This window comes from Bos grunniens, chromosome 28, assembly GCF_055505025.1.
Source record: "Bos grunniens cultivar Pamir isolate PY7600 chromosome 28, Bosgru_T2T1.0, whole genome shotgun sequence".
Lineage (NCBI taxonomy): Eukaryota > Metazoa > Chordata > Mammalia > Artiodactyla > Bovidae > Bos > Bos grunniens.
The window spans coordinates 29,704,833-29,723,655 of record NC_141192.1 but is presented as its reverse complement, the minus strand read 5'-3'; the positions used below and the strand labels follow the sequence as shown (position 1 = coordinate 29,723,655).

The window sequence follows — 18,823 nt, the reverse complement described above, 5'->3', positions numbered from 1 at the left end:
GAGATCACAAAGAGTCGGACACAACCGAGCAACTTCACTTTCACTTTCTTTCTTGTTCCTCTCTCTTCCCACACTAATCCTTTCTGGGGAGCACTGCCAGACTAATCTGTTTAAAGGAGAAATGTGATACTTTCACTCCCCTGCTCAACAGAGAGAGAAAACCTTCAGTCCTTCCTTTTGGGCTTTCTGAAGTGCTGCTGGTAACCTTCCCCACCGTGACCTCCGAAACTCTTCACGATAAGAATCCAGCTTTCCTTTCTTCTCTTCTACCCCCTTACCTCCTGTCTCACCCCACCTTCCAGCCAAATCCCACTGCTTGATGTTCTCCACTTCTGGCCTATGCTTTCCCTTTCTGCTTACCTTGGAGATGACTCTAGTGGTCATCTCCACTCCACCAACTTCCTTCTTCCAACTCTATTTGCCAGAATTATGCTCACATTTGAAGACATCTTTCAAATGTCACTGCTGCTGCTGCTACTGCCAAGTCGCTTCAGTCGTGTCCGACTCTGTGCGACCCCATAGACGGCAGCCCACCAGGCTCCCCCGTCCCTGGGATTCTCTAGGCAAGAACACTGGAGTGGGTTGCCATTTCCTTCTCCAATGCGTGAAGGTGAAAAGTGAAAGTGAAGTTGCTCAGTCGTGTCTGACTCTTTGCGACCCCATGGACTGCAGCCTACCAGGCTCCTCTGCCCATGGAATTTTCCAGGCAAGGGTACTGGAGTGGGTCACCAGTGCCTTCTTCATTCAAATGTCACTACTTACTTTAAAAAAAAAATTTAATTTATTTGACTTCACTGGGTCTTAGTTGCGGCATGTGGGATCTAGTTCCCTGACCAGGGATTGACTCTGGGCCGCCTACATTGGGAGTGTGGAGTCTTAGCCGCTGGACCACCCAGGGACGTCCCTCAAGCGCACTTTCATTCAGCGTGATCAAGCTCCCTTCATCAATCTCATGCAAGCCAGATACATCTCTGACACTATGCCACCTGTTATGTATGCTATTCTCTTTGCCTGGTTGTTCTCCTCAGGTGTCTCTCCTTCAATTCCCATTTAAACTGACATTGGCTTTCCTTCCCAACCCAATGCAAGGGTCAAGTCATTTAATGAAGACTGACCTGCCTCCCACAATTTTTTTTGCTTCTCTTCTGTGACCTTAGCAATTCACCCAAGTCTCTGTTTCAGTACCTACCACCAGAACTATTTTTGTGATCAATACAATCAGGAAAAATCCTGCATGTGAAGTGTTTACCAGGGGTGAGGCATTGGGCTAAGTAAACATTTAATGGATTACCTCATGTCATGTTCAAAGCAACACAGTTGGTTGCTAATACTATTGGCATTTGAGTAAATGAGGTGCAGAAACTTGAAGTGACTTGCCCAAAGCCACAGCAAAGTTAAGGGCAAGAACCAAGATTTAAAAGGATTTGAGCCCAGGTGATCTTTGGGCCTTGAGCTTTTTTTTTTTTTTTTTAATTGAAGTATAGTTAATTTACAATGTTGTGTTAGTTTCAAATGTATAGCAAAGTGATTCAGTTTTTCATACATACATATTTTTTCTTTTTCAGATTCTTTTCCATTATAGGCTATTACAAAATATTGAGTACAGTTCCCTAGACTATAGAGTAGGTCCTTATTGTTTGCCTATTTTATATATAGGAGTAAGTATATATTAATCCCCAGTTCCGAATTTATCTCAACTCCCCTACCACTACCTCCCCACTATCCCTGTTGGTAACCATAAGTTTGTTTTCTATCTGTGAGTCTATTTCTATTTTGTAAATAAATTCCTTTGTATCATTTTTAGATTCCATGTAGAAGTGATATAGTATGATATTTGTCTTCATCTGACTGATTTCACTTAGTATGATTCTAAGTCCATCCATGTTATCACAAATGGCATTATTTCATTCTTTTTTATGGCTGAGTAATGCTCCTTTGTATATATGTATCACATCTTCCTTATTCATTCCTCTGTTGAAAGACTTTTAGGTTGCTCGTCTGTCTTGTCTTGGCTACTGTAAACAGGGCTGCTATGAACATTGGGACCCTGAGCTTTAACTGTGATGGTATAGCTAGCCATTCCAGAGGGGCTTTTTGTCAGTACAGTGTCTCCTCCTCCTCCTTTTCGTTTTGAGTGTGCTGTTTGGGATTGGTTGGGAAGAAATAAAAAACAATTTCTGGGGTAGGAAAAGGTATTTATCTTGTCTTGTTGAATGAAAAGCTCTACTTTCCTCTTTTTCATTTTATGTTTCCCCATCTGGACTTTGAAGTTTGGGGGCTTGCATTTGATTCTTGCTTGTTTGCCAATTATTTAAGTTAGTGCTTGGGGCATAATAAAGGCTTCATAAAGTTATCAAATGTTATTGAGACAGCAGGTATCTTTCTCTCTTTGTCTTCAATTCAGTTCAGTCCCCTCAGTCGTGTCCGACTCTTTGTGACCCCATGGGCTGCAGCATGCCAGGCTTCCCTGTCCATCACCAACTCCCGGAGCTTACTCAAACTCATGTCCATCCAGTCAGTCATGCCATCCAACAATCTCACCCTCTGTGGTCCACTTCTCCTTCTGCCTTCAATCTTTCCCAGCATCAGGGTCTTTTCCAATGAGTCAATTTTTCACATCAAGTGGCCAAAGTATTGGAGTTTCAGCTTCAGCATCAGTCCTTCCAATGAATATTCAGGACTGATTTCCTTTACGATGGACTGGTTAGATCTCCTTGCAGTCAAGGGGCTCTCAAGAGTCTTCTCCAACACCACAGTTCACAAGTATCAATTCTTCAGTGCTCAGCTTTATTTACAGTCCAACTTTCACACCCATACATTACTAGTGGAAAAACCATAGCTTTGACCAGGTGGACCTTTGTTGCCAATGTAGTGTCTCTGCTTTACCTATGCTGTCTAGGTTGGTCATAGCTTTTCTTTAAAGGAGCAAAAATCTTAATTTCATGGCTGCAGTCACCATCTACAGTGATTTTGGCGCCCGTCCAAAAAATAAAGTCTGTCATTGTTTCCACTGTTTCCCCATCTATTTGCCATGAAGTGATGGGACTGGATGCCATGATCTTTGTTTTCTGAATGTTGAGTCTTAAGCCAACTTTTTCACCTCCTCTTTCACTTTCATCAAGAGGCTCTTTAGTTCTTCTTTGCTTTCTGCCATAAGGGTGGTGTCATCTGCATATCTGAGGTTATTGATATTTCTCCCAGCAATCTTGATTCCAGCTTGTGCTTCATCCAGCCCGGCATTTTGCATAATGTACTCTACGTATAAGTTAAATAAGTAGGGTGACAATATACAGCCTTGACATACTCCTTTGCCAATTTGAAACCAATCTGTTGTTCCATGTCTGGTTCTACTGTTACTTCTTTACCTGCATACATATTTCTCAGGAGGCAGGTAAGATGGTCTGATATTCTCATCTCTATAAGAATTTTCCACATTTTGCTGTGATCTACACAGTCAAAGGCTTTGGCATAGTCAAATAGCAGAAGTAGATGTTCTTCTGGAACTCTTGCATTTTCGATGTTCCAATGGACGTTGACAATTTGATCTCTTGTTTCTCTGCCTTTTCTAAAACCACCTTGAACATCTGGAAGTTCACGGTTCACGTATTGCTGAAGCCTGGCTTGGAGAATTTTGAGCATTACTTTGCTAGTGTGAGAGATGAGTGCAATTGTGCAGTAGTTTGAGCATTCTTTGGCATTGCCTTTCTTTGGGATTGGAATGAAAACTGACCTTTTCCAGTCCTGTGACCACTGCTGAGTTTTCCAAATTTGCTGGCATATTGAGTGCGGCCTCTTTGTCTTAACTGAATATATTAATAACATCACTTTACCTTGTATTTCCTCAGTACTTGGCTCAAGGTACCAGCTAAAGGAAAATATTTAATTAATTAGCACAAAAGAAGCATGATCACTTGCTGCATTTTTCTTATCTGGGCCTCTCCTGTCAAGCTCAATGAGAATAGGTATCGAATTCATCTTTGGATATTTGGTTGCCACCAAATTATGCAAGATAAACTGAAGAAACGCAAATATTTGGTGAGTGGAGCTGATAGAGTTTGGTTTGCTGTCATATTTCATTCTCACATCACTGGTATAAACTGATGCACAGCCAAGAGCCAAACAACTAATGTTCATGGTGGAGAGGAAAGCCTCGGGTGCTACAAGGCTCTCAAGTGCCTATCTCATTTTGAAGGATACAGTAAATTTTGTTTCATAATATCTTAGCAGTAAGAGGATGTTACTCTAACTTTGCTCTTTGAAACTTGCCAATTATAGTAAACATTTTGCATGAAATAGAATATTTCATGGTATGAAATTGCAGGTCTATATCAGTCCAGATGACAGTTTATTTAGGTAAAATAGAACCTCATTTCGTTAACACCACTAGAAAAGAGACTTTTACATTAATCCCTTAACTTACTGATTAGAGATATAGTTACAATCCACTGCCCGGGTTTATCGAAGTGACTTTTCAAAGAGAATGATTTAAATAATTACTTCTCACTATAAATTTTTAGCTCTGGCAGAAAGCCCTATGCTGCTGCTGCTGCTGCTAAGTTGCTTCAGTCGTGTCTGACTCTGTGCGACCCCATAGATGGCAACCCACCAGGCTCCCCCATCCCTGGGATTCTCCAGGCAAGAGTACTGGAGTGGGTTGCCATTTCCTTCTCCAATGTATGAAAGTGAAAAGTGAAAAGTGAAAGTGAAGTAGTTCAGTCGTGTCTGACTCTTCGGGACCCCATGGACTGCAGCCTACCAGGTTCCTCCATCCATGGGATTTTCCAGGCAAGAGTACTGGAGTGGCATGCCATTGCCTTCTCCGAGAAAGCCTTATACTAGGTATTAATGGTATTGTGATAAAATTTAAGAGACATTACTAATTCATTCAAATTAGTAAAAGAATCTCAGATATTCAGCTAAAACAACAGGCCTGATAGTTTCTCCTGGCTCCAAATATGAATGAAAATGCTTGCCAGTTTCAGAGTTCAATTCTCCATGAAGCTCATGGAACTTATGTGTCAGGATTCTGCCTTTGCGCAGCCCCTTCTGGGCTCTGAAAGAGGTGTTCACATGGTCATGTCTTTGTAAAATGTATAACAAGATATTTTAAACACAGTTTGTTCACACTGCTGTTTTTTTCCTACTTCAATTCCCAGTCAGTTACACTTCCCCACCTGCCCAGTGACCTGTCCGTGAACACTGTTGAAATTCAGCTCAGGAGATGCTAAATTGAAGATACAGGTAGTTTAGGATGAGTGGTATCTAACACTTCCAAAAAACACATTACTTTTGTTATCAGATAAATGCCTAACTGAGAAACAGTCATGATAGTTCAGTGTTTTCAGTCATGATTAAAAGATCTTGGGACCTTCCTCGGCAAGGGGGGCGGGGGAAGGGTGGTGGGGGACTTCCTGGTGGTCTGGTGGTTAACTCTCCATTCTTCCAATGCAGGGGGCATGGGTTCAATTCCTGGTCAGGGAATTAAGATCCCACATGCTGTGCAGCATGGCCAAGAAATTAAAAAAAAAAAAGGTTTCGAAACTGTGTGTCTTACTTTATCTACTATTTTACTTTCTGAATTAATGAAAAGGAACAGTCTTTTCCTTTTGGATACGTGTTTTAAAAACTGCTCTGAATTTTATCCCATAGCAAAAGAGGCCTTGGCAAGATTCATTTCCTCATACATGCATTTCTTCATACATTCATCCATTTATCCATTTATTCACTTTTGAGCTAGGTAACACACCCAAATGGAGAAGGCAATGGCAACCCACTCCAGTACTCTTGCCAGGAAAATCCCGTGGGCGGAGGAGCCTGGTAGGCTGCAGACCATGGGGTCGCTAAGAGTCGGGGACACGACGGAGCTACTTCACTTTCACTTTTCACTTTCATGCATTGGAGAAGGAAATGGCAACCCACTCCACTACTCTTGCCTGGAGAATCCCAGGGATGGGGGAGCCTGGTGGGCTGCCGTCTATGGGGTCGCACAGAGTCGAAAATGACTGAAGCGACTTACCAGCAGCAGCAGCAGCAACACACTCAAATGGTTCAAAATTCAAAAGCTCCAAAGCCTTCCTCCCATCTCTGTGCCCCAGGCATTCTTCAACTCCACACAGGCATGTTGTTATTAGTTTCTTGCATCTCCTTCCAGGTATTTTATGTATTTACAAGCAAATGTTTCTCAAACATTTTTATCTGAAAAAATACTTGTGTTTGCTTGGGCTTCCATAACAAAATACCACAGACTGGGTGAGATAAACAACAGAAATTTATTTCCACACCATTCTGGAGGCTGGGTCACAGTGTTGGCAGGGTGCGATCTGGTGAGAACTCTCTTCCTACTTTGAAGATGGTGATTTGTTCTGTGTCCTCACGAGGAGGAAACAGAGTGATCGAGGTCTTATAAGGCCTTATAAGAATGTTCATCCCACAGCGTGCTCTCCACTCACATGATCTTATTTAAATGTAATTACTCTCCCAAGGGCCCATTTTAAATAACACCATATTTAGAGGTGTGTTAACACCAGAGGGTGGCAGTGCACAGATAAAAGGGGTAGGGGTGAGAAGAAACACAGTTCAGTCCATAGCAACACTTGTATCTCAAAACAAAGCCAAACAAAACTTCTGTGCAATGCCAATGGATCTCTGCACACCCCCTCTTCTAAATGGAGGTCACCAAAATATGAATATGAAAGTTTGGGGAGCACATGCCTTCTTATCCTCTCTGTTTTAGTTTTTTTTTCCCATGCCACTTTATATACATTTAAAAATTTTTACTTTTCTGGTCCCTCCCTGAGGCATGTTAGTTCCCTGACCAGGGATCAAACCTGTGCCTCTTGCAGTGGAAACAAGGAGTCAACCGCTGAACCACCAAGAAAGTCCCCTAGTTCTAAAATACTGTTGCAAAGCTGAACCTCTTCCGAGCAGCTTCTCAGAAGAGCATTCAGGGCTCTTTTAGATTCTGACTCCAAATTCCCTTCCCTGCTTAACACCTAAGGGGCCCTCTACTCTCTGATCAAGGCACCCTGAATTATATGGGCAGACTTCAGGGCTTTACTCATACAACTTCTGCTTGGAAGGCCTGCTTCACCATTCCTTCTCCAGTGTTCCTAGAGAATGTCACATCCAATATTTCTTCAAATGTCACATCCTCTTTTTGAATTAATAATTTCCTCCTCTATATTCTTATGTCACCTTAGAGCATAAGTTACAGCGTTAAGTGCCAGAAGCAAGTTACAAGTAATGGTTGTGTTCTCCCACTCCCAACATCTCAAGCAGGAAAATATCTGACTTATTTTTGTGGCACTGCATAGAAGTTGACCCAATGAACACTAAATTGTATTTGCCAAGATGAGAGCCTAAATTTAGAATATCCCCTGAACCCTTGTGGCTCAGCTGGTAAAGATCCCCCCTCAGTGCAGGAGACCTGGGTTCGATCCCTGGGTTGGGAAGATTCCCTGGAGAAGGGAAAGGCTACCCACTCCAGTATTCTGGCCTGGAGAATTCCATGAACTGTATAGTCCATGGGGTCGCAAAGAGTCAAACATGACTGAGTGACTTTCACTTCACTTCACCCCACCTGAAGCTTAAAAAGATAACTAAAAACAAACAAAAACAAGCTGCAAAAATAGAGAAAGATAACTGAGTTGCTCAACATTCAGAAAACTAAGATCATGGCATCTGGTCCCATCACTTCATGGGAAATAGATGGGGAAACAGTGGAAACAGTGTCAGACTTTATTTTTCTGGGCTCCAAAATCACTGCAGATGGTGACTGCAGCCATGAAATTAAAAGAGGCTTACTCCTTGGAAGGAAAGTTATGACCAACCTAGATAGCATATTCAAAAGCAGAGACATTACTTTGCCAATAAAGGTCTGTCTAGTCAAGGCTATGGTTTTTCCAGTGGTCATGTATGGATGTGAAAGTTGGATTGTGAAGAAAGCTGAGCGCTGAAGAATTGATGGTTTTGAACTGTGGTGTTGGAGAAGACTCTTGAGAGTCCTTTGGACTGCAAGGAGATCCAACCAGTCCATTCTAAAGGAGATAAGTCCTGGGTGTTCTTTGGAAGGACTGATGTTGAAGCCGAAACTCCAATATTTTGGCTGCCTCATGCGAAGAGCTAACTCACTGGAAAAGACCCAAATGTTGGGAGGGATTGGGGGCAGGAGGAGAAGGGGATGACAGAGGATGAGATGGTTGGATGGCATCACCGACTTGATGAACGTGAGTCTGAGTGGACTCTGGGAGTTGGTGATGGACAGGGAGGCCTGGTGTGCTGCGATTCATGGGGTCACAAAGAGTCGGACTCGACTGAGCGACTGAACTGAACTAAACTGAGTTAAATTTAAATAAAAATCTAGCATGAAAGTGTGGAAGCTTGTGGTCTTCTTTATGCTGAATGTCAAATGTATATAATGAATTACTAGCTGTTTTTAGATGATATAAATTAAATCCTTTGCTTAAGCCTCTCAGAGAGAAAGCTATATATATTTATTCTTTAAAATTAGTACCCTAAACTAGCAGAAAATAGTCTTCTCTAGAACACAATTTTCATTTTATTTAAGGCAATTTAAGGCAGTTTTCATTTAAAATGTGAATTTTAGATTTTAAAAATAAGTTTTAAAAATTATTAGGTTCAGGCCAAGATTTCCCAAATCTCCTACTTCTACTATGAATTCAAAATATTCTGTCACCCAGGAGCACAAAATTGCCAAGGTTGAGTGTTTGTGCCACATATAGGGGGCCATGTGATAAACTTATTCCATTCCTTATCCTAATCTGGATCATCAAATACACAGTTGTAGAGGGCATGGTAATCAATATTTGTTCCATATCTCAATACAGTCAGTGGAAAGACTCTTACTATGCCCAGTTCTATTTTACTTTTTTATTTTCTTAAAGACTTAAGAATGATGTTCAGGTGCAGAAATCTCTTTAGGATATGGTGTAGGGCAATGAAAGAGTTTAGGGATACTGGATTATTTAAAGTATAATTTAGATCTTTTTCTTCTCCCACGGAAGTGTGAATTTTTGTTTTTTCAAGAACATTTAAAATTCTGTTGTGAGAATATTTTAACATTTAAGAAAAGAAAAATTCTGTTTTTTAATTTTTAATTAAAATGTTACATAGATTAAAAAATTGAAATTAAAAAAAGTGAAGTGAAAACATAGCACAGCCATATATGTGTGTGAAATGTGACAAAAATGTATCTAACTTATACTCATAAATATATATGAAAAGTTTCTTTACCCTGTTGAGGACATCTTTCCTAGTTTTCTATTACCTCTTTCTAGTAAAACAAAGTTTATTTATTTTGTTTTTTGGCTGCCTTGAGTCTTAAGTTGAGCATGTGGGATCTTCCCCTTGGGACATGCAGAATCATGCTCCTTTGGTCCAGATTGAGATTCATTATTTTGGAAAAGCATAAATATACATTAGCTTTAAGTATCAGAAATAAAAGTAATGGGATCTGGATTACGTGTAGTACCACTTTTGTGATGAACTATTTGAATACCTCCAATTTTTATTGTGCCAGAACTGGGAGAGAAAAAAACCCAACCCAGAGAGGACAGTAGATTTCTTATGACTAGAAACAATGGGACGACCCTGTCTTGGAAAGCGCTTGCGCCCAGACTCAGTTGGCGCCCGCCCTTCTGCTTTTTCTCCAGCCGCCGTTTCCTCCACCTTTCGCGCTCTAGCCACCCGGGAAGCCCAGCGTTAAGGGCAGCTAGGCTCTGATTGGCTCCTTTAAAAGTCTACGGACTATCTGATTGGTGAATCCAGGACCCTTTAGCGCGGTGAGTTTGAAACTGCTCGCACTTAGCTCCAAAGCTGGCGCTTGGAAGTTAGGGACAGCGTCGCCGACTTGGTAGCCGCCGCAGCATTCGCCGCGGGATAAAGCCGGGTAGCGTTGGTGGGGTCAGGGTGTTGCCTATGGGGTGTCGACTCGGAAGGGCCGTCTTGCGGACCTTGGAGGGGGAGTATTAATGAAGCAGGTGATAATTGGGAGGCTGGGTTCCGGGCAGTGGGGTTCTGCGTACCGCCAAGCCCGGCCTTAACCGGAGGCCCCGGGCCTGCGCGTGAAGCGACGCCAACCCCGGCTTCAGTGGGAGGCTTGGGGGAGCCCAGCCCGGCCAGGGTTGTTCAGGCAGGGCTGGCATTGCTCTGGCCTCTGAATTGCAATCTGGGGTCGCGGGTGGCTGAGGAGGCTTTCGGGGTTTGATGGAAGGCAGGTTTGTGCCAAGCGCTTGTGGAGTGCCAGGCTCGGCCCTGCAGCTCCTAGCCTCGCCTCTGGGAGTGGAAAGCAAGACCGCAACTCAGCAAGGTGCTCGCGCCTGCTTCTAATCTCAGGTGGTCCCAGGAAACTGACCGGAAGAACTAACTTGTGGGCCTTCTCAACTTGCCTCTCTGTTCCCATGACCCTAGCCTACCTAGAGCTTTTAAGAACACTTATCCTGGGCATAGACCCCAAGAGAACTTGGATTTTTTGGATTTTATTTTATGCTTGGTGGTTGTTACATACAGTGGAATTGGCAAAAACTGGAAATCTAAGAAACGCCGAGAGTTAGAAACGTGTCTTTTTAAATCCTTTAATCAGTTTTAACATGCAGGTCTTGCTTTCTTTAAAGACCTGGAGGTGTCTGGGTGGATGAAGCCATTGATATTTTACATCCTGTCACTAGGAACAGAGGCATTCAAAAGGCATTACGAAGCCACATCCTTTATTTAAAATAGTTGCAACCAGGAAAAGGTGGAAGAGTAATTGAACCCAGCTTTGAAATTGAGTTAGTTTTCAGTGATTTTGTTTAAAATAAGCTCCACAGTTTCATTGTGATTTGGGCATATTACAGCTGGATATTGAAGAAAAGATTAGTTAATCCTAATCCGTTGCCATTTGTAAAATTGATTTTTAAGATGGCCAGTGTAGTGCAATTTTGTTTATTTAAAAAAGTTTATCTCTGCTTATGTCTGGAATGATTTTGAAAAAGAATGTGAGAAATTTAACTTAAGGTTCAGTGACCTTTATGATTTTATCAGTGATATAAAACGATGGTTTGGGCCTCTGAAGTTAATGTTTCCGTGGCAAACTTACCAGGAAGTCTTGAGTATCTGGTTGTGGTTTCGGCTTTTTTTTTTTTTTTTTAACCATTCTTTTTTTTGTGATTCAAGTATATGGACATTCTTTGTTCTTGACATTGCATGGGGTATAATTAAAATAGACTTTATGTATGGAATTGCCCATTTTCTTTTAGAGTGCTTAGTGATATTTCCCACTTTACAAAAGGTATCTTGAAAATTTTTTATCATCTTTGTGTTACGTGACTCCTGACAACAAGAGAAAGATTAAAACTGTCATTTGAGCAAGTTGAAATGAATATACTTTGGCTTCTTTAAATGTTTTCTAATGGTTGAACAGTGTGACCACGTTTTAGCTCCCTACTTCATGTCTTTAAAAATTGTTTATTAACTTCATAAAAGTATCATGAAGCTACAAATTCAAGTAGCATTCATTGTTAAACTATTTGGGTATAATTGGCACACATTGATGAGCCTTAGAAGTCTTATGTAAAGAACATCAGGGTTTGTTTGGAACGGATAGATAAGTTGATGTCTGAATTTGAAGGTTAATTTTGAAAGAAGCTCCCAGGTGGCTCTAGTGGTAAAGAACCTGCCTGCCAGTGCAGGAAACATTACAGACAGTGGTTTCCATCCCTGGGTCAGGAAGATACCTTGGAGGAGGGCATGGCAGTCCACTCCAGTATTCTCGCCTGGAGAATCCTATGGCAGAGGAGCCTGGCAGGCTCCATAGGATCACACAGTCGGACACTGAAGTGACTTAGTATACCAAAGTTATCCAGGTATAGGATATACAAATATTTCCAATGTTTCAGAAGCTAAGAAAGGTGGGAGAGTCTCGAGTTCTTCCCCTTGTAAATATTGTTTTAATAGAATAGCTAATCTTATGGAAAATTTTTTGAAAGTTTATTTGTATTTGGCTGCACTAGATGTTCATTGCCACAAGTGACTTTCTCTAGTTGAGGCCAGTGGGTGCTACTCTTTGTTGCCGTGCACCAGCTGGGTGTGCAGGCTTCGGTACTTGTGACTCTTGGGCTTAGTTGCCCCCGGCATGTGGAATCTTCCTGGACCAGGGATTGAACCTGTGTTCCCTGCACTGGCAGGTGGATTCCTATCCACTGCACCATGAGGGAAGTCCTATTGTGGAAAGTTAATACTGCTCTAGGCATGATGGGAAATTCTTTACTTGTAATATCTTATCAATAACTTAAAAGCACCCTTTGACTTAGTGGCATGTAATCAAATAAGCTTTTCTTCTCATTTTAGGGTCTACCATACCCACTGATTAACTATGGAAGACTATACCAAAATAGAGAAAATTGGAGAAGGTGAGTGGTTTTAATAATATAAAAGGATTTTTAAAAAATGATTTAATGATTTGACATCTTTGACATGTAAATATTCAAATTGTTTTTAAAGTATCTAACAGTACATTAGTGCATTAATATATATGTTTTCTACATAATAGCATAAGCAAAAAAAAAAATAGTTAACCTTTCAAGAGAATTGAAATTATTCTGACATTTCTCCCTACCAGCATCCCTCCAATAATCTTACATTCTTCTAATACTAAACACTTAAAGCAATATATCTATATATTTTTAAAAAAACACTATTGCTATTTTGTAGGTGTGTTGAGGAGAGTGTTAGGGCAGTGAAATTATGTGCTTTAGTTTAAAGTACGTCTGCATATACTCTCTGAAGTTCTAGTCAGGGTCATGTATTTCATTTAGTGGTTAATGTCTTCTTAATGTCTTTTGATTAAAATATATCAACTCTTATTTCAATTATTACCAAATTGTTCTGTGATTTTCTTCTGAGTTAACAAAAATAATTCATTGAACTCAGGTTATAATTTGAACCCCTTTCTGGCTTTTTAGATCATAGAGAACATAACTATATGCATGATGTGGAACTTTAGTTGGCATTTAGCAGACACTCTATAACCATTTGTTGATAAACAGTTTTTCTGTTTATTGTTCAGTCTCCATGCTGCTGCTAAGTCGCTTTAGTCGTGTCCAACTCTGCGACCCCATCCATAGACGGTAGCCCACCAGGCTCCCCTGTCCCTGGGATTCTCCAGGCAAGAATACTGGAGTGGGTTGCTATTCAGTCTCCATAATTTGCCTGTATTGAAGATTTTTAAATTTTATAATGCTTAGTTCATTTCAAAGTGCAAGTCAGGAGAGACAGAGCACTTGTGATGTCTAAAACTCAATTCAGTATATATTGAGTGTTCACTGTAAGTTAATCAGTGGCTCTTATGAGTAAATTTTAGGACCAGGTGAATGTTGTACACTTGAGTGAGAGGTAAGAATACTTTAAAAAGTTTGAATTTACCATTAACTACTTATTTGACTATATTATGTAAATTACTGATCTTCCTGAGTTTGTCTTAACAGTGTGCTGGGGGAGGGTGCTACTGGCTTACCTACTTCTGTGTTTAATGCAAGTATAATTTACATCTGAAAAATGTACAGATTTTAAGTGTACAGAAGGTCCACCCATGAAGGATGGTGGTGAAGATCAAACAAGATGAGTTCTCCTTGATTTTTTTTTGACCTCACAGTGCGACTTAAGGGATTTTAGTTCCTTGAATCAGGGATTGAATCCAGGCACTTAGCAGTCAAAGTGCAGAGTCCTAACCACCGGACCATCAGGGAATTCCCAGATCAACTGGTTACCCAAAGCACAGTTACTCCAAATTTCGTTAAAATAATATACAATGGATTTTATGTTAACTTACGTTTTTAAAATGACACCATGACATAGACAATTGGATAGAATTTCTCTATTTAAAAAAAGAGAGTTTATATAGCATCAGTTTGTCACTGAGCAAACCATCCTTAATATTCTGATCAAACAAGTAGATCATTTATTTGTTAGTGGTTCTTATCCTTTTTTGAAATACTACTAGTTTTGGAGAAGCTCTTAAAAAACTGTAAAATAGACTTCCCTAGATATAAGTCCCTCCTAATCGCTTTTGCAGTTACACTGATGTCATACAAAAAAATAGTAAAGCTATTTAAGAAAATTTTCTTATAATTAAGGGAGTCAAGACCTCCCTTAAATTGTCCAACCCCAGATTAAAAATCACTTACCCAGGGGATTCAGCATATCATGCACGTGAACTTGTTTTTAGCTAACTAGTCCGTCTCGCTTACTGCTTTTTCTGTTCCGTGCACCCAACCACCCCAGGGTCCCTTATATTGAAATTATTGCTCACTAGCTAAAACCCTACATCGGAATCCATGTTCTCAACTTCCAAATGGATGTGAGGCTTCCTGCGTTTATTTTATGCCTGCCTTGGGGAGGATATTTGACAGGACATACATTCCAATTTGCAAATGATCTTTTTTCTCTAAAATGTGTTGGAAAATTACTGGTAATTTGAATTGTATAGGGAACCTGTGATGACTATATGGAATTTCTAAACTGCAGATAGGTTAGGTTGTAATTAGCCTCTTTTCTTTTGGAAGTGATGAGAGTATAATTATGAATGAGATGCTTTCTTTGTGGCCACAGCAGATGTTTCTGTCATGTGACACCTTATGGAATTCAATCATCTTCTAAAAAATTTTTTTTAGTTTGTGGCGGTTGTCACATAGACACTTATTTTGTTTATTTCAGGTACCTATGGAGTTGTGTATAAGGGTAGACACAAAACTACAGGCCAAGTGGTAGCCATGAAGAAAATCAGACTAGAAAGTGAAGAGGAAGGGGTTCCTAGTACTGCAATTCGGGAAATATCTCTATTAAAAGAGCTTCGTCATCCAAATATAGTCAGGTATGGTATAATATCTGAATTTGAATCATTTTCTGCATGCTATTTCACATGTGAATTTCATTGTGAAAAGTTTTACAGTTGCTTAATTTCTGATTGAACCTTTCTGAGTGGAATAGAACCCTACTGTTTTTGTTCATTGACAATGCTGGGCATAGAAAAACATAGGCTTTTAAAGCAGGAATAGAGTTAGAGGGGCTTGGTGATAGAGGTTAGTAGTGGGAGCTGGAAAATCAGGATAAACTGGTCAAGGGAGACAAGGAAGTCTTTTTTCACAAAGCTTTGTCACTGTTCCAACTCTGAGAGCTCTGGTCTTTAAGGACTCCTTAATCAGCGACCTGAGATAGGTAGCTAGGTCAGGCGAAAGCTAGGGTTTAATTGCATTTTGTGGGCTTGAGATGGTGAACAACTGGTAAGGTTAGATAATACTTTAAAAAGTTTATTTCTATAAGTTGCCTCAATGGAGAGACAAGCTCTAAGCAACAAGCAGTCAGCCTAGAAATATTTTTCTGGACTGCAAGCGATTTACCAAGTTAACACCTGTAATATCACTTAATTTTCAGTTGCTGCCCTGAGGTTCCTTTCTCAAATTCTAGTTTAATACTATGGTTTCACTACTAGGGAAGGTACCACCTCTTCTATTCCAAAACAGTATAGCATGTATTTGTTACTGTAGAAATTTCTTATGGCCTGCTTTTTCTAATAGCAACTATGATGTATGTGTATAGAAGCCATTTTACTTTGTGAGAGATCAAAAATGTTAAGATTTGTAATTGTTTTATTTTTCAGTCTTCAAGATGTGCTTATGCAGGATTCCAGGTTGTATCTCATCTTTGAATTCCTTTCCATGGATCTCAAGAAATACTTGGATTCTATCCCTCCTGGTCAGTTCATGGATTCTTCACTTGTTAAGGTAAGAATCTTGCCTAATTTTGTTAGTGTTTATCCTCTGTGAATGTAAAGGGTCTACACTTTAGAAGTGCTTGTGTTTCATGAGAATATACTTGGAAAAAGTGTTAGAAAGTAGAACAAGGAAGAAAAGAATGTTTCATTAAAGAATATTTTGTTTTTTCTCACATAGTCTATAGGTTGTTAACAGTTAAGTATTTTATTACTAGATAGTGCTTCTGGTTGTAAAGTGAAAAGTACTGCCTGAAAAAACAGAAAAGTACTAAGTGTGTATTGTTGGAAACTAGGGTATTCTGTTCTTTGTCAGTTAGATATGTGCAAAATAAAAGAACAAAAGCCTGGGACAGGGTGATGCTGGCAGGCAGTTTCACTTTATTCTGGATTTGAATATATATTTTGTTTAACTTATTGTAGAGATTCAGTTCAGTTCGATCGCTCAGTCATGTCCGACTCTTTGTGACCCCATGAGTCGCAGCACGCCAGGCCTCCCTGTCCATCACCAACTCCCGGAGTTCACTCAGACTCACTTCCATTGAGTCAGTGATGCCATCCAGCCATCTCATCCTCTGTCGTCCCCTTCTCCTCCTGCCCCCAATCCCTCCCAGCATCAGAGTCCTTTCCAATGAGTCAACTCTTCGCATGAGGTGGCCAAAGGACTGGAGTTTCAGCTTTAGCATCATTCCTTCCAGAGAACACCCTTTCGAATTCGAAAGGGCTGACCTCCTTTCGAATGGACTGGTTGGATCTCCTTGCAGTCCAAGGGACTCTCTGGAGTCTTCTCCAACACCACAGTTCAAATGCATCAATTCTTCGGCGCTCAGCTTTCTTCACAGTCCAACTCTCTAGAAAAACCATAGCCTTGACTAGACGGACCTTTGTTGGCAAAGTAATGTCTCTTCTTTTCAATATGCTATCTAGGTTGGTCGTAACTTCCCTTCCAAGGAGTAAGTGTCTTTTAATTTCATGGCTGCAGTCACCATCTGCAGTGATTTTGGAGCCCAGAAAAATAGAGTCAGCCACTGTTTCCACTGTTTCCCCATCTATTTCCCATGAAGTGATTGACCAGATGCCATGATCTTTGTTTTCTGAATGTTGAGCTTTAAGCCAACTTTTCCACTCTCCTCTTTCACTTTCATCAAAAGGCTTTTTAGTTCCTCTCCACTTTCTGCCATAAGGGTGGTGTCATCTGCATATCTGAGGTTATTGATATTTTTCCCGGCAATCTTGATTCCAGCTTGTGCTTCTTCCAGCCCAGCATTTCTCATGATGTACTCTGCATATAAGTTAAATACGCGGGGTGACAATATACAGCCTTGATGTACTCCTTTTCCTGTTTGGAACCAGTCTGTTGTTCCATGTCCAATTCTAACTGTTGCTTCCTGACCTGCATATAGGTTTCTCAAGAGGCAGGTCAGGTGGTATAGAGATTAAGTTTCATTTAAATTTAAAATAATTATCCTTATACCGTCTCTACCAAACCACTCCTCAGAGGTAGCCTTTGTTTTATTAGTAATCTTAGAGATACTTGTATGTCAACTTTGTATGTGTATATACAGAAACTTTTTATAAAAATGGGATTTTATATATATTAGTATATATGCATTACTTTCCCTTTTACTGTGTAAAATGTTAGTCTACCCATCTTTCTACTGTCTGATATAATTGCGTAAACCAAGTCCACACTGGTGGACACTGAAGTTGTTTTCCAGCTTGGTGACTCATGTCCTTATGGTCAGTGCTGCAGTGAATATTTTTATATTCCTGTGTATCTTTATAGGAGTCTCAGCACTGAAATCAGTGGGTTGAAGTTATTTATTTACACTTAAAATCTTGATAGTGCTGGTTAACCCTCTAAAAAAGTAGACCAATATCATGGTGTGTGTATATTTTTTAGCACATCACTGTCAAAACTTGTTTTGATTAATCTTTTTGATAACAGTACTATGAAAAATACATTAACATCATTTTTCTTTCATTTAACATTTTTTATTTCTTAGCCATTTTATAAACACTACATATTTTTCACTGATGATTCTGTTAGGATACTTTTTTCACTGGTTTTTAAGAGCCTTTTATTGGTAATGTATTGATAATAGTTCTTTTATTGCTTTTTTTTTTTGTCTTTTGTTAATGGTGTGTATATACCATTAGTTATTTTTATAATTTAACATATTTGTACATATCAGTACATGACTTTTGGAGATTTTTATGTCTTATTTAAGTCTTCCTCATGCAAAGATCACATGTATTAGAACAGTACATGACAGTGTTTTTCTAGTGGTTTCAGTAGATTACCATTCCTCCTTTTGTCTTAAATTCTAGATGAATCAAAGGTTTATTTTGATGTCAGAATTAGGGTTCTTAATTTTTTTTCCAAATGGCTAGCCAGTTGTTCTGATTGGTTTTATGTATTTTATAATATTGAACTTTATAGTCAATACTGTATTTTATATTTCTGTAGTACTCATGTTGCTTCAAATGTCAGTTACATTTTGTTGGCAACAGGAATGTTACAAAACACTTCTCTGAACTGCTAAACAGCGTTTTGCCATAATTATATCTATTTAAATACAGTCATAATATTCTTTTTTTTTTTTTCCTTGTGACCAGTGTTTCCAAAGAGGAAGTGAATATATAAAGATAAAAGACAGAAATGGAAAAGACTAAACTTACTCAGGGCAGAACTAGAGTTGCTATAAGTATATAAAACAAAAGTTTAAGAAACTTTCTATATAGAAAATTACCTTATTACTTAAGAATTAGGGACCAGAATAAGTACAAGAAAATGAAATGAGTATCTATAGATGTTCCCATAAGGTGAATATCTTTGTCTTAGTTGTACAAACATAATACTTGATATAAATGGGCTTCTCACGCCCCAGATACTTCCTGTTAGTTTCAACTAAGAAACTAAGGCCTGAGAACTTTTTTGGTAAATTGTTTATTTCTCTGCAATATAATTTCTTATGTCTTTGAAAGAAACCTGCCAAGATTATTTAGAAAATCATTTCATCATATGGTTAAGTTTCTAATTTATATTTCCTCCTTCCA

The 18,823-nt window shown here is 39.5% G+C and overlaps 1 protein-coding gene across 23 annotated transcripts in view; it reads left to right on the top strand.

Moving 5' to 3' along the window:
• CDK1 (cyclin dependent kinase 1) overlaps positions 1-18,823 on the top strand; it is a 94,066-nt gene that overhangs the window by 32,914 nt on the left and 42,329 nt on the right. For 12 of the 23 annotated variants that reach the window (XR_015156972.1, XR_015156970.1, XR_015156973.1 and 9 more), the window contains exons 1-4: positions 9,776-9,907; positions 12,346-12,407; positions 14,710-14,866; positions 15,653-15,776. Coding sequence is in view for 19 of the 23 variants with exons in the window: in XM_086382438.1 (XP_086238564.1) it covers positions 12,371-12,407; positions 14,710-14,866; positions 15,653-15,776 (318 nt within the window). In the remaining 4 variants the exon portion in view is untranslated. Of the gene's footprint in view, positions 1-9,653; positions 9,999-12,345; positions 12,408-14,709; positions 14,867-15,652; positions 15,777-18,823 lie in introns of those variants that run through there. The other 11 variants (XR_015156971.1, XM_086382441.1, XM_086382424.1 and 8 more) reach the window with 3 other exon arrangements.